General features: G+C 31.1%; 1 protein-coding gene across 8 annotated transcripts in view; it reads right to left on the reverse strand.

The window, feature by feature from the left end:
• LOC126735770 (E3 ubiquitin-protein ligase TRIP12) overlaps positions 1-17155 on the reverse strand; it is an 87031-nt gene that overhangs the window by 50370 nt on the left and 19506 nt on the right. For 6 of the 8 annotated variants that reach the window (XM_050439873.1, XM_050439874.1, XM_050439871.1 and 3 more), the window contains exons 5-7: positions 14219-14460; positions 4390-4656; positions 666-881 (exon numbers count right to left, since the gene is read on the reverse strand). In XM_050439873.1, coding sequence (XP_050295830.1) covers positions 666-881; positions 4390-4656; positions 14219-14460 — 725 coding nt within the window. Of the gene's footprint in view, positions 1-665; positions 882-952; positions 1119-4389; positions 4657-7746; positions 7903-14218; positions 14461-17155 lie in introns of those variants that run through there. The other 2 variants (XM_050439876.1, XM_050439875.1) reach the window with 2 other exon arrangements.

Raw genomic sequence — 17155 nt, forward strand, 5'->3', positions numbered from 1 at the left:
GTGTGAAATAAACATTTTGGGCGGAAAATTCGGGCTGTTTGGAGAGTTCGAGGTATTCGCTTGGTCCCACTACAGATCAGCATTGTGTGTTCATCGTGTATCGATAATAAACGTAAATAAAAAAAACTGTTTTAGTTTTACGTAGTTTGCAAGTCAAATTTGTAAGATAAGTGCAAAATTAGAAAAAAAACTAACCTCTTCATGTTTCTATGGATTTTTTCCGTTTGCTTTTTTTCGTCAAAAAATTGATAGAAGACTCCCCATTTTTTTCAATCGCGTTTACAGTTAAATCTCGGAAAAAAGTCGCCATGTTCGGTTCTCATATTAAATTCTTCAAAACATTTAAAGTGATTTTTATACTCTTCAATGAAAGACACCAAACGCATTTCAAACTTTATTTAGAACAATGACTACAACTGGTTTTTGTGATTTGATTTGTTTAACTGGACCAAACCTGTCCACATTTCGGAATAACGTTGAGATTTTTAGGTACAGGTTCAAAACGACATGATACGCCCCAAAAGCGGCAAGAATTGCTTTGATTTGTTTCTATATTTGACAAAGCCATAAAAAAAAAATAATAATAGACCTACCAAACAAACAACTATAAGAAATCCTAATAAGATTATAACATTATGTTACTAATTATTACACCCCATACTTACAGTTATTGGATCCCAAATTGGTCCTGTGGATGAGATGTTGCACCCTGGGACCGAGCGCCCCAAACAAATGTGGCGGAAGGCCCCTGGCCTCAAGCAGCGCCTGCAGACGCCCCACTTCGCTGTCGTCGCTTTCGGAGTCCGGTCCTGGTCCCGAGGGCCCCCCGCTCGCCGATAAAGCCTGTGTGGCCTCTTGAGGGGACGGCGGCTCATCTGTAGCTGTCGTGCATCGAAAAAATATACATATAAGTTTCTTCCATTCAAAGATATTGTAAAAGAAAATTTCCTACTTATGAGTTCCCTCTGGCCAAATATAAATTCGCTCAGTGACTGTATGAAGTCCGCGAATTCAGGAGAGTCGCCGTTCATAATGTTTGTCGGACTGTCACGGATATGTCAATTTTGGTTTTAATGTTTTTGATGTTTCGATGCCAAGTCAATGTCAAGGTTACAAATTTGTAGGTGAGATGTATTGTTGGGAAGAAATTTTGTTTTTTTTTAATGGGATTGTGTTTATACGGGGGGTGTTCGCACAAAAATGGCACCTCATTTCAGGAGGTCGTTCGAATATGCGTAGTTTCTAATATATTTCGGACAATTTGTAAAATATGTTTTGTCTATGCCTCATGAAGCCAAATTGAAATCTAGAAGAAAACAATACAAGGAGAGTCAAGTTTAACGCTAAAAGAAGCAATCGCTTTGCTCGAAGAACAGAAAAAGAAACGTGAAGAACAGGACAGAAAGGAATGGAATCAAGGAAAACTACAAGGAATAAGAAAACAAGTAACAAGAACAAAAAAAAACTCATAAGAGTTCTGCTGAAAAAATATCCAGAGTGACAATATAGAATGCTAATGAAATCAGGAAAGAAAAAAATAAAAAGGAAGAACAGGTACAATAAGAAAAAGTTCATTCATACCAAGAGAAGCAGCAAAAACAACAAGTAGAAGTGAGAACAAGAAGATAGCTGAAATCAATAAGATCAGATCCACATGAGGATCTTACAAGCAGTTCCAGACAACAATGATTAAATAAATGATGAGAAGGAGCGGAAAAGAAGTTGAAAAGGTTTCTAAAGAGAACCTGCATATTAGGGATTGATTAAAATGACATGCATGGAAAATACAAAAAAATTACTTTTAAAATTCAAAATGTCTATAGAATATATAGACTATAGAATATAATAGCTCCAAATACCGGAAAGATACCTAAATGGCTTTAAGTTTCTAGAATCTATGTTAGAAAGACTAAAAAAATTAAGGAGTTATTTTTAATGCCTGGAAGAAAATAATTTGAATAAAATCAATTAAAATGCACACAAGATACAAAAACCTGAAAGATATAAAAAATTATATTAAATTCCTGGAAGAAATAAGTCATGGTTTCAACTGCCATGAAGGAATAATTAATAACAGTCTGGAACATATAACGAACGACTTTAATTTCCTAGAAATCAATTTAAAATTTGCTCAAGTACCCGGAATAAACAGAAAATAAATCAAACAAAGTCGGAGTCGAGTGAATATAAAAGAAGTGGCTTCAAATACTAGGAAGAGATCTAAATTACTTTAGTTTTCTAGAATATAGGCTAGCAAAATACTGGTCAAAGGACTGACCGTTAATTTCTGGAAACCAATTTAAAATTTGCTTCAAGTGCCTGGACTAAAACGGAAAATATGTTAAACAGTGTGAGAATATAGAAGTGGCTCCAAATGTTAGGAATAGATCCTGTAACAAAGTTACAAAATTCTGTTTTTAGGTTAGGTTTTGATAGGTTAGATTTCTAATAGGTTGTACCCAGTCCTTCATAGACTGTGTTGTGATCCCTGGTCTTCTTTTTTTCTAGTCCTTGTTATTCTTATGATAGTAAGGAGCAATGAATGTCTAGCACCAACAGATTTTGATCACTATAGTTTATGTTTTTCAGTTATTTTCATGAATTTTCTTTGGATTTTGTAACACTGCTTACATCACCTGTTCATGCTAGCAACACTCAATAAAAGTGTAAAAGTCAAAGATCAGCTGTTTTTCGTTAAATATTTTTTAGGCTGGACCGAGAAGGAAGGTTTGTATGACTGTTTTGCCTTTTTATTGATATTACCATTCTAGACATATAAAGGAATTTTTTTATTGAAAATATTATAGGTTATTATTTGAGTAAGAAACATACGACTACGAAAACCCAAAATATCTTTGGTTTTTGCAGTCAAAATTTAGAAATTATTAATTTATGGACTAGTCGAAAGACTTTTTTAAAGAAACAACTAAAATTGATGAATTAAAAATCAATATATTGGAATTCTGATTGCAGGAGTGCCTATAGGAAACAAAGAGTTTTTGTCTGTTTTCAATAAATAAATATCTTGGGTTCTCGTAGACAAAATTTAAATATTATTGATTTATAAACTACTCTAAAGCCTTTTTTAACTTTTTTAAAGAAATGACTAAAATCGATGCACTAAAAGTCAAGATATTGAAACTCTTATTCCAGGAGTGCCTATAAGAAATAAGACATAAGAGACATCCTTAGCTCATTACTGGTCTCTCTCTCTGAATTAAGCTTGTTAACCTTATTATCAATATTTATAACTTTCACTTCATCATCGATATACGTGATATGTCAGCTCTGATGAAAATGGCGATCTAATTGCCTCACTAATATTTTAATTAGAATAAATAATTTGCAATGATATAGTTTTTAAAATATTTCTCTTTCCTTTTAAATTCTCTGATGTTTTATGTTTTTCCAAGATGAAATACTAACCATTTTGAAAAGAATTGTACTTTTATAAATAAGTATTGATTTGCAAAAAAAAAGAAGCTATTCTAACTAGATATTCTAAATTAATTTTCAAGGTTAGTCTTCAAAAAGTTATATAACCTTTTTAAACAACAATTTCGTAGACAAAAAAACACAATATAGTTATATAAGATTGTTTTATAAGTGCTTTATACCAAATTACTTACTGCATTATAAAAATATTTTATAAATCTGTCACAGTTATCTATAAAACTTTGTTATAAAATAAGGTGCTTTAAGCTTTTTAAGACAGAATTACTTTATTAATTACTACAGAGGACTCTAAACTTCTTTAATTTACTTAGAGTGGCGCCCGAGCCAACACAGCAAAGATTGAGGAGTCGACAAATACCAGTTAGAGGGACTTTTATTGTATTGAACGTAAATTAATTTGCGTATGGGCAGAAAACCGTTACAACCTAAATTACTTCAAGTTTCTCAAATGTATGCTAGCAACATAGAACAACAGTCTCAAGCATATACTACGCATATACAAGGACTGACTGTAAATTCCTGGCAATCAATTTAAAATAAGCTTGAAGCGCCTGGAGTAAATCAGAAAATAAGTCAAACAGTCCGGAATATAGAAGAAGTGGTTTAAAATCCGTACCACGAAGATAGGTAAATTGCTTCAATTTTCTAGAATCAATGTTATAGTAAACATTGTTGTTAATAAATAAAAGATAAATGTTATATCAACATAGTAACCAAAAAACTGACTGTAAATTTCTAGAAATCAATTTAAAATTTGGTTCAAGTGCCTGGAATAAAACAATAAGTTGAACAGTCTAGAATATATTCCATTTCTATTTCTGGTTTAATTTCAAGCAAATGTTTTGACCCTAATTTCCGTTTTTCAAACCTTAAAGAGTTCCCAATTCCCAAATATTTCAAAAAATAACCAAAAATCATGTTTTGCAAACTTACGCATTTGTAATCCGCTATTGGGTAAATCGGCCTGCGGTTGATCGGCCGCCATGGCGCGGGCGGCAGCCGCGTTAAGCGGCACTGGCAGCAAAGACGGTGGCGGGGGATGGACGTGAGTCGGAGGCGGGGCGGAGCCGCTCTTCGAGGTCCTGCACGCCGCTGAGCTGCCGCCCCCGGCCGCGACACGTCGCCCGCCGCTCGTCGTCCCCGCGCCCCCTCCGCCGCTGCTCGAGCTGGCGCACGAACCCGTTGTTGACGTACCTTGACCTGAAAAATTATTTTGTTTTAGTTTCTTTATTTGTATATTCTTTTATACAGTATCAAAATTTACAAAATGCTTAATGATTATTTTCTTAAAAATAATCAAACATTAGATACAGTTTCACTAAGCACCTACAGTACTCCACAAAACTTTAGAAAAATCTAAGGGGTGTAATAAAATCTAAATTGACCTTTAATGTCATAGCAAATGAGTAACCAAATCTTATTCAACAAGATGGTATATTACTTAACATTTTAAATAACAAAAAAAATACCCAAAATAAATTAGATTACTTGTTAAAACATATTATTTAGAAATTCTAAAATATTGGTACCACATAAGTTTGGAAACAAAACAAAAATATATAAAATTTAGTACCACGGCTTTTTGCTCTTAATACAGGACTACATCTATTTTGCATAGAGTTTACTAATTTGGCACATTTTTTCCACATAAAGTTTTTCCTATTCCAATTTTATTGCATTAAATAAATCCCTGATATCTCTTTCTACATACTTGATCCAAGAGGCTTTCTATTGCGTTGATATCAGGAGACTGTGGCGCCTATTCCATAACATTCACGTTATTTTCTTGAAATTAACTTTTTACCAATCGTGCAGTATGTTTTGGGTCGTTGTCTTCTTGGAATTGCCATTTTAGAGGCATATTTTCCTCAGTATATGACTCTTTAGGATTTGCATATAACCATATTGGTCCATTTTTTGATCTATGCGAACAATTGGACCCGGCTCGGACCTGGAAAAACAACCCCATACTATAATTCCACCTCCTCCATGTTTCACTGTTGGCAACTGGTATTTTGGATCACTTTTTTTTCGACTAGGCGCCTCACAAATTTAATCCCGTCAGTACCGAAAAGCAAAATTTACTTTCGTCATTAAATAACACTGTATTCCATTTTTCTGTGGTGCAAGAAAGGTTCTCTCTAGCAAATTTGATACGTTGTAGTCGATTTGCTCGAGAAATTAAATACGGGACGACGTCCTAATAATCCATGATCTACCAATGATTGTCAATGAAATGTCAATGGTTAACTGATGATCATGAATAAGCTGATTATGAATTTGTTTTGCTGATTTTCTGAGGTTAGCTGTGGAAATACGCTTTATTATGCGATCAGTATTTACTCAAGTTTTCCGCGGGCGTCCACTTTTAAAGGCAGGTTTCACTGTACCTCTGTCTTTATATTTTTTTATTATTTTAGAGAGAGTTCCACGATAAATATTTCAAGCAAAAAGTCCCATATGTGTTAAATAAAAATAAATAAATTTTTATTCTACAAAATACTATATGAAATACGAAAGAGTAATGCCTTCCATCTTTATAAATAAATGAATGATTTTAATCAAGAGATACATAAACTTTTTGGTTTTAATAAATGTAAATTTATTAAAACCAAAAAAGTATTCGGCACAAATCCAAAACGTATTCGGCGTCAAGATTCGTTATTGCCTTGCCTAATGACTTAAAAGATGTTCTTTATGATAAGACATTCCGATATAAATAAAAAATGTGGCTATTCCAAAAAAGCAGAGAAGATATTCATGTTTTTTTTCTAAAGATCATGGGTATTTAAAAAAATAAGAGTAGGTACTTAAATGTTAGGTAGGTATAGCTTATTCAGGTAATAGGCAACAAAAATTTGTTTTGTGCAAAGGAATCGATTAGTGACTTATATCTGATTGTGTCGTGAACCTGGAATTGACTTTATAACCCTAAATAGACTCTTATTATAACTGGATACAACTACTAAAACACTAACAAGCGGCGTCTATGTTGCTTCACTGTCTTATCTGTTTATTTCATTTACCTGTTTAATTGTTACTTTGTAATGTCTTTATTTTTTTTTTGAAATATACTTTTTTATTATTTATTTATTATTTATTATTAAGTTGTGAAAACTACATATGTTGGACTTCATTTGGGCATAATCTACATTTAATGGTAGCTCAATACTCACTGATACAAAAAGAGATCTTACAAATAATTTTTTTATATTTTATTATTTATTCAGAGCCCACTTAAAAAATATTAAAATTCGTAATAGCTGACACTTAAAGCAAAAGCTTGCTGTATTACGATACCAATACACTAAAGTTTCATTACGAAAAAAATAATGGTGTTTAGAATATAGGTTTAAAATATAGGTGATTGCTATTAATTTTAATGCAAGTTAAATGGTAAAAAAATAAACATAATTTTGTTCTGTATGTCTCTGATTTTATATTGAGCTGTTCCACTGTGCGTTTGGATGGTGTACCTTTTGTATAGTCTGTAATATTTGTGTTCTGGGCTGATGTAACCCATCTGCCAAATATTAGTCAAAATTAAATCGCCAACAATATGAAGAGCAGCGTTGAGTATGTAAGGCCAGGAAATGTAGTTGATACAATTACATACTAAAAACTAGTTCATTATGATTGTTTAAGTTATTTTAGGCTCAACTGGGCATAAAGGAATTTAACCATTAAACTTTTTTTACTCTTTTTAAATTACTGACCAGATCATTTTAACAGCGTATTCAATTACTTATATTTAATAATATTTCATTAAAATGATAATGTTAATGTGTTAAAATGCTATATAAACGTTTAAAACAAACAAACTGGTGTATGTGATGTCTGATACCACATCACAATATGATTTTTGAATAATGTTATTGTTTATTTGACTGAATAGGTTATTATAAAAGATTTTACATAAAAAATATGGAAAATCACTTACAAATTAAGACAAGTATCAAAGTTCTAAAGTATAAAGAAATTTATGTAAATGCGGTACATGTGCAAACATTTTGATCTGACTGGTGTGACATATTTTGTTATATTAAACGACACTTGCATCAGCGTCTTAAAAAAATTAATCTGTAACTGCAACAATGGGGTCAAAAAAATATCCTGGTCTTATCACAAATAATGCGGCATTTTCCACAAGATCGACTAACACAACCGTGAAAATATGTAAATATGAAGATTTTCCAGTTATCTCTGGCAAACTTATTCTTATCTCTTGTTTAGAAATTATGTCACTTTTTTTTGTATACAGTTAATGTAAAAAAACACTCCACTACTCACAATCAAAACAAAAAACTCCGGCTTTAATTCACCTACAAACGTCCACCACGGTGAATACTTTGTACTGTATAAGTTGGCACAGCCGTGCAACATACATATGCAGACATAAACGTATAAATTTGGAATAAACAAAGAATAAAGGGGCTAATGAATAATCATCCGAAAACGACGATTCGAATGCATCATTCAATAAGCGCGGCACGGTAAATCGAACTGCGAATTTTGATTAAATTACGATCACTGCTACTTATTATGTTAATTACCATTTAACTGGACTGATAAGATTAGAATGTGCTATTGTGGTTGGTGTAACCGGGAGGCATGATTAGCGATAATTAAAAAGGTAAACAATTATTAAACATGTCTTTTCTTAGAAGATGTGTTTTCTTTGTTACTACGTCATTTTATATATGATGATGAACCGCTGAAGGACGTATTAATCGAAGGAACTTTTATTATTCTTGTGTCGTTAAGAATTTATTTGCGTAAATTAATAACGAATAACGCTTTTAAAACTAGACCGTAACAGTAATTTGCATTTTTATGACCCTTACCAGGTGTTTTTCAGATAAGCTTTATAGCCATAACTTTTTAATTTCTAATTATGTCTTGTTAAATGAATTTAATTATAAATTTTTAGGGCGAGTCTTCTTGCAAAATACGCCCAGCTGGTTTACATCTCGTTTAGCGACTGTGGGCAGTCAATAACCTTTAAAGAAAGAACAATTTTACGACGCCCCAAAGGTAAACAGATACGATAGATTTTTTTGTAGTTTATTGACCCATTAGGTGCTTTGTTTATTATTTGAGAGCGGAAAAGTTTTTCTCTTTAATTATGAGATAAAAAAAGAATGAAAATTGTTTTTTTTAATTGACAAAACCCTATATAATGAACTATTTTTGTTCCACAAACTTCATAAAGTAGTAGTATCCATGTAGGCTTTCATCGCCTAATAAACTGTTTTTTTTTTCTACTATCATCAATGAATCTATTTCGCAATATTTAAAACGTTTCTTTTTAAGTTTGGCATTTCTCCAAATTTCTAAAAGCTATTATTTATTACTTTGACTATTGACAAAAACAGAGATGATGAATTTCAAATTACTAACTACAGACAAAGATCTAAGCTTTTCAGACTATTATTACTGAGCCATACAATTTTTCCTTTAAGGGATACTGAGACCATTGTCAAAAAACCGTTCAGTGATAACTAACTTCTTATCATACCAGACATGCGTTGGAGATGTTGATGCTATCTTTATTGATTTCTCCAATGCATGTTCTACTCAAATTCTCAAGTAAGGTTTCTAGTTGGTAACTTACTTAAATACATTCATATTTTTATTTTTTTTTAAACATATATCTACCACTTACTGTCTAGATTCAAGATTTGCTGAATGGGACAGTAGAAATTCGCAGTTTTTAAACATAGCGAAAAGCAAATAGAAGTGCTGAGAAATGGTATGTGCGTGACTACTTCTTAGGTAATTGTCAAAATAAATTAACTGATGTATGTGGTCAGATTTTTGATTTTTATTGTTTTTTGGAAGACTCTGAAACCCTTTCACTGTTTTTTAAAGAAATTTTTAAAATCCAATCAATGCGAGTCAAGATATTGGATTTTTTATTCTAGGCGTGCCTGTAAGAAATAATATAATTTGTCTCGTAATGGCACGTCAATATCTTAAGTTTCAATAGTAATAATTCATTGTTTGTAGTATCTGAAGATTATTTTAATGTTTCTTGAAGAAATTACTAAAATCCATTTAATAAAAGTCAAGATATTAGAACTCTTATTCTAGGAGTTCCTGCAAAAAACAAAATAATTTGCTTGTTAATGGAAGGTCAATATTTTAAGTTCTAGTAGCCAACATTTCGCATTTACTAAAAAATTTTACCTAAATCCATTCCCTAAAAGTCAAAATATTGAAATTTTTATTTCAGAGGTGCCTATAAGAAACAAAATAATTTTTTCCTTAATGGAACGTCATTATCTTAAGTTCTAGTATTCAATATTTCGCAATTATTAATTTTTTGGAGATCCTGAAGAATCTTTTTTGAAGAAATTCATTCAGTGACAGTCAAGATATTCGAATTCTTATTCCAGGAATGCCTGTGAAAAAGAAGATATTTTTTTTCTGTATTATTTTTTACTTAGTTTGTATAAAGAATACTCTCTAAAATATTTCTATGAATTTATGTTTTTTAAGCATATTTCGAGTATGTTCCAAATAATTTCCAATTCATCAAAAATATTCATAACACATTTTATTTTGAATCCATTATCGCCGAATATGGACTGAGAAAAGACTTGTTTAGTATAACTGAAACTGTAGTGAATATCACATACTTAATAATGCTTATAATTAAAAAAAAACTTACAAATTTTACTGGAACCAACCTAGTTTCTGTAGAAATATTCCAATTTCAATCCTTCCATTACATATTACGATTAAATGCAATCTTTATAGGGATCTTCCGATTTGTTCCATTTCAAATTGCAAGCTACATATCACGTTTTCGATAGCTAGTGACGCTATGTGTCGCACGGAGGCGCCACTATAGCTCCTTTAATAATGTATAAAGAATCCATTTGGGTTTCAAGTTGAAAAACATATATTTACTACTAGTTACTTGCGTTACTGCCTAGATTCAAGATTTGCTGAATGGGACAGTAGAAATTTGCAGTTTTTGAACATAACGTAAAGCAAATAGAATTGCTGAGAAATGGTATGTGCGTGACTACTTCTTGGGTAATTGTAAAAATAAATGAACTGATGTGGTCTGATTTATAAGAATATCCTTTGATGACAAGCTCAGTTTTATTTAGCATTTCTAATTAAAAGCATTCTAATTAATCCCTAATAATGATGTGGTTTTCAAACTTGAGTGCGAAAATGGAGTGTAGTACTGATATAAACAAAATAAACCACGTGTTTCTGTTCTGTCTGTTTTTTCGAATTTGTAGTTTTTTTGCTGACCCTTTGCTAGTTTAATGATATTCTTCAAGTTTTAGTAGTCTTTCACTGTTTTTTGAAGAATTTTTTAAAATCCAATGAATGCGAGTCAAGATATTGGAATTTTTATCCACGAGTGCCTGTAAAAAACAAAATAATTTGTCTCTTATTGGCTCGTAAGTATCTTAAATTTAATTAGTCAACATTTTGCAATAATTAGATTGTTTTAATGTTTTTTTTTTTAGATAAATTACTAAAATCCATTTAATGAAAGTCAAGATATTGAATTTTTTATTCTAAGCGTGCATGTAAGAAATAATATAAATTGTCCCGTGATAACACGTCAATATCTTAAGTTTCAATAGTAATTATTCATTGTTTGTAGTATCTGAAGATTATTTTAATGTTTCTTGAAGAAATTACTAAAATCAATTTAATCAAAGTCAAGATACTAAAACTTGTATTCTAGGAGCTCCTGCAAAAAACAAATAATTTGTTTGTTAATGAAAGGTCAATATTTTAAGTTCTAGTAGTAAATATTTAGCAATTATTGATTTCTGAGAGACTTTACCTAAATCCATTCCCTAAAAGTCAAAATATAAAATTTTGTATTTCAGTGGTGCCTTTAAGAAAAAAAATTTTTTTTATCATTATCTTAAGTTTTAGTAGTCAATATTTTGTAATTATTGATATTTTGGAGACCCTGAAGACTCCTTTAATCTTTTTTGAAGAAATTCATTTAGTGAAAGTCAAGATATTCGAATTCTTATTCCAGGAATGCCTGTGCGAAAGAAGATAAATTTTTTATAATTATTAGCTTTAAATTGTTTTTCTTTTGTTATTCTGCATTATTTACGTAATTGAGGTCATCTAAATGAGGTATGTCATCTATATGAGGTCATCTAAAGACCACAAAGCCTGACTTTCTTAAAAATCTTCGAAATATAATTGTTAACGAATGTCAGTTATAACGCCCGAAATGTTCGCTAATGTGCGCAGACGTTTTGAACAACAATTGCATTTTTATATGGAGGTCTACGGAGATCATTTTCACAATTTGCACGTCAATATCTTAAGTTTCAATAGTAATTATTCATTGTTTGTAGTATCTGAAGATTATTTTAATGTTTCTTGAAGAAATTACTAAAATCAATTTAATCAAAGTCAAGATACTAAAACTTGTATTCTAGGAGCTCCTGCAAAAAACAAATAATTTGTTTGTTAATGAAAGGTCAATATTTTAAGTTCTAGTAGTAAATATTTAGCAATTATTGATTTCTGAGAGACTTTACCTAAATCCATTCCCTAAAAGTCAAAATATAAAATTTTGTATTTCAGTGGTGCCTTTAAGAAAAAAATTTTTTTTTATCATTATCTTAAGTTTTAGTAGTCAATATTTTGTAATTATTGATATTTTGGAGACCCTGAAGACTCCTTTAATCTTTTTTGAAGAAATTCATTTAGTGAAAGTCAAGATATTCGAATTCTTATTCCAGGAATGCCTGTGCGAAAGAAGATAAATTTTTTATAATTATTAGCTTTAAATTGTTTTTCTTTTGTTATTCTGCATTATTTACGTAATTGAGGTCATCTAAATGAGGTATGTCATCTATATGAGGTCATCTAAAGACCACAAAGCCTGACTTTCTTAAAAATCTTCGAAATATAATTGTTAACGAATGTCAGTTATAACGCCCGAAATGTTCGCTAATGTGCGCAGACGTTTTGAACAACAATTGCATTTTTATATGGAGGTCTACGGAGATCATTTTCACAATTTAATAAAATAGGTGTTAGATACTTATTATTTTTTTCATTTCAAATTCAAAATACTTTATTTGCCTATAAAAAGGAGAAAACAATTCTAACTAAAAGCTAATTGCAGAAGAATCACATAGTTTTCTTTAGACAAAAAGGATGGTATCGCGATTTTTAAAACCGTTGACACCTAGCATTAAGCATGCCAGGAGTGATACAACCCTACTATTACTACTAATACTTAACATTTAATAAACTTAGAAACTTAACAGAACGAAAGGCTAAAAAAATATCTGGTAAAAAAAATTGTATTCATAAAGAAAAAGAAACAAAATAAAAAGTCACATGTATGGTGCGCAAAAGGTCGAAACTGGCTTAGTGATACCCCGACAGACAAGGGAGGACTGATCCGCGACATCCGAGAGGTCCTTCAGGAACACTGAGAGGTTTTTAAGTATATGTATATATTATAGCATTTTAAAAACTTGTATTTTGATTTTAAAGACTTTAGCGTTTTATTGTGATTCTAACAAAAACTCTTTTATATATTTTGCAAAATTCTTTTCTGACGTATTTTTAGTATTTATTGAAAGATTATTCCATATAGAAAAGACTACTGAAAATTTGCTGTTCGATGACCTGGAATTTTAAATAGATGTATGTTTCTAGTATTGTGATTATGAACAAATGGAATTAAATCATTTAATATAAGGGTTATTTTTTTATCCACATTTACTTATATTTCTTGATAACGAATTGATAAAATAAAAAAAATAAAAATAGGGCTATGTAGAGAATAAAATTAGATATCCCTCGACCTATATTCCCATTTAAAAAAAATTGTCAGAGAAATTCAATTTCAGTCACAATAATAATTTCTCCTCAATATTAAATTTGACGTGTTCGGTCGTTTTTGGCCAAACAATTTATTTTTCAAGACTTTCAGGGTGGACCAATTTGTCTCGGACATCCTGTAATGTTTAATATTTGTATATGAACATTTGCATCCAAATTTTAATAATTTATTTTATTATTTTTAGCTCGGTTAGTCTATTTAAATAATTACAATTAATTATGCTTCTAAGAGTATAAAATAAATAAATAAATCAATGGGTAACTAAAGATACTTCGGTCACCCTCCACTAAACTTATTTAAAATATTAATCCTACATGTTTCGGACATATAACATGTCCATCATCGGGATACTATAAAAGAACCAAGGAAACTCTAGATATAGATTCAAATTGTTAAAATACAAAAGGGATTAAAATTATTTAGAGAAATTAAGGGGTTCCTTCAATACATCTTACAGATCTAGTGCCTCAGACAAGGTTAAAAGCTTAAAACAGCTAAAATTCAATAAAAATGGCATCCACAATATGATAAAAAGCTTAATTAATTAACAAATAATTGGGCGTTGACGACAACAATTTAATTTGTGTAAATACAACATTGTGTAAGTAGTTTTAATACCTTTTGTATTTTAACAATTTGAATCTATATCTTATAAGTTTCCTTGGTTCTTTTATAGTATCCCTGTTTATATGTCCGAAGCATGTAGGATTAATATTTTAAATAAATTTAGTGGAGGATGACCGAAGTATTTTTAGTTACCCATTGATCCGTTAACTCCACTGCAAGAATGGACTACTTCTTCGACTTCAAATAAATAAATGATGTTCTGCACTCTACAATACATAACTTATCATACCAATAATAAATAATAATAATCCGTTTTTAATTAGGTTTTCTTACCTTTAGCGCTCCTAGTGCTCCTTCTCAACAAAGCCCCGCTGCGCGTGAGTCGAGGCTGCCTTAACCCGGTCGGAGGAAGCTGCTGCTGCTGCTCGGATACGGAGGACTCGGACACGCTCGCGACTGGTGGCGCAGGCGCGTGAACCGTGCCTTGTCTGCGGTTACCGCCCGCGCTACTGCTCGCGGTACTACTGCTCGACGCTGCACCCAGCGCTGTCAGTTCTCGTTTACCGGACGAGGTCCTGAGGACAAAACAAACAGAAATTATTGTCTTAGTCAAGTACATAAGGATGGAGAAAAATTTCATATTTATTTCAGGTTTTTTTTGGACAGGATATATTTTAATCTCCTCGAGGATCATTCTTTTGGATTCAGTTTTTTTTTAATAGTATACATGCCTGGCCAAAGAAGGAAAGAAGAAAAGGAAAGTGTTGGGTGCGGAAATCAATGTATAATGCATGATGACAGAGTATAGTGTCCCTCAATAATATGGTTAAAATATAAATAGCGGCATTAAGGACAACAAATCAAACCTCTAGTTTTTAATTAGGCGAGGTTTCGACGTTCTTTATTTTTCGTTTTTATCAAGGCTAAAAAAGAAGACACTTATTTGCTTTGTTGGTTTCATTAATAATAAATTATTTAACAGATATGGAGTTAGTGAAGGCAACAAAAAATTTAAAAAAATTAAAATCATCAAAACATTTTGTACTTAAAAAAAGAAGAGAATACATAATAACTAAATAGATGGGAGGCTCAGGGTAATTTTCAATTATATTTTAGTTTAATTTAAATAAAGAAAATACATACATATAACCATATAAAAAAAAACAGATATACAACAATACAATGTTTAACACTCAACTTTTTAGTATGCTGTTTTTTTCTATGGTTATATGTATGTATTTTCTTTATTTATTTTAACTAAATTAAACTAAAATATGACCGAAAATTACCCTGAGCTTCCCATCTATTTAGTTACAAAATGTTTTAATGATTTGAATTTTTTGTTGTCTTCACTCCATAATATCTGTTAAATAATTTATTGTTAATGAAACCAAAAAAGTAAAAAAGTTTTTTCACTTTTAGCCTTGATAAAGACGAAAAGTAAACAACGTCGAAACGTCGGCCAATTAAAAACTGGAGGTTTGTTTTGTTGTCCCGAATCCCGCTATTTATATTTTAACCGTATTAAATAATAACTATTTTGTTATCGGAACAAAAAGTGTTGGTTGTATCAAAAAAATTTGTGATAAAAAAATGTTGCCCGTAAAATGTGTAACAAAAAAAGGGTTCTCAGGTATGTACCGAAATTTGCTATGGATTTTAAGGTACAAGCACTTAAATAAAATAAAAATTAAATAACTGCATAATGGATTGTTGTAATGGTGCAACTTTGGGATCAATTCGAAAGAATATACACTATTGGCCATAATACTTGGAACTTTTGAAAATTTATTATATTTTGTGTGCCTTTTAATTAGCATTTTATTTTCTTTTATAAAGTTGTACACGAAAAACTAGTGTTAATTAATCTAAATGTTGACAAAAATTCAGCACCAGTAGCAGTTCGGAATAAAAATTTAAAAAAAGCTGGACAAAATACTTGGAACTAAATGATTTTTATTCAAAAACGACATAAAACATAACTTATTGAAACCATAATATTATAATTAATATTTGGTATGTTAACCCTAAGCATTAATTAATGCCTACATTCTTCTGGGCATTGATTCAATCAAATTTTCAATTATTTGTCTGTCAATGTGAGTCCAGGCTTTAACAAGATTATAAAATAGTTCATTAGCATTTTTGACTGTTCCAGATGCCCGAATTTTGCGGTCCAGATGTTCCCATAAATTTTCAATCGGGTTTAAGTCTGGACTCTGGGCCGGACACTTTAAAACTGTGATCTTTTCTTGGTCCAACTAATCTTTTACCAATTTTGACGAATGTTTTGGATCGTTATCATGCTGGAATACAAAATTTACTGGCATAGACTCAAATGTGTAAGGCTTCATTATATTTCGCAAAATATCCCGATACATAAATCGATCCATTTTCCCCACAATTTTATGTATTGGCCCAGTACCAAGAAAAGCATCCCCATACTATCACATTACCACCTCCATGTTTATCCGTAGGTCGGATAAACTTTTTCTTGAGTCTTTCACCTTTCGGTCGTCTTACACGAAGTTTTCCATCACTGGAAAACAGATTGATCTTAGATTCGTCACTGAATAGCACTTTTTTCCAATCTTGTACAGTCCAGTTAAGATGATCCATTGCAAATTGTAGGCGTAACTTGACATTTTTCTTCCGCAGCAAAGGTTTTTTAGCAGGTCTGTAGCTGTTAAGTCCACCAGAACACAATCGCCTTCTTACCGTTCTTGCAGAGATATTGGAAGGCTCACCTTCATTTAATTTTTGTAAAATTTTGGAGGATGACAAAAATGGGTCATTCTGGGAAATATTTAAAATTCGCCTATCTACACTACTACGGCTTTAGGTCTTCCAGTGCTTTTACCTGGTACCACATTTCCAAATATACGATATTTCTTAATTATCCGTGACAAGGTGTTCTTAGGAACGTTTAGTCTTTGAGCAATATTACGCTGCCTAACACCCTGATTGTAAAAATCTAAAATTCTTTGGCGAATGTCGCTGGAATAGGCCTTGCCTTTTCCCATGGTTACACAAAATAAAATAAATAAAAAGAACTCACTTGCACACTGGTGTGTCAAAGACTGCCTGTAGAATACATCTTTTATAAAAAGTTCCAAGGATTTTGTCCAGCACAAAAATTTAAAGTATTTCTTATTGTCTGAAACAAGATAAGGTTGAAATTCTGGTATTTTTTTTTATTTACTTATAAATATGTTTATTGATTGGATGTACAAAAATAAAATATAAATTTAAAACATTGGAAAAATTTTA

This window comes from Anthonomus grandis, chromosome 4 (assembly GCF_022605725.1).
Source record: "Anthonomus grandis grandis chromosome 4, icAntGran1.3, whole genome shotgun sequence".
In the NCBI taxonomy this organism is placed as follows: Eukaryota; Metazoa; Arthropoda; class Insecta; order Coleoptera; family Curculionidae; genus Anthonomus; species Anthonomus grandis.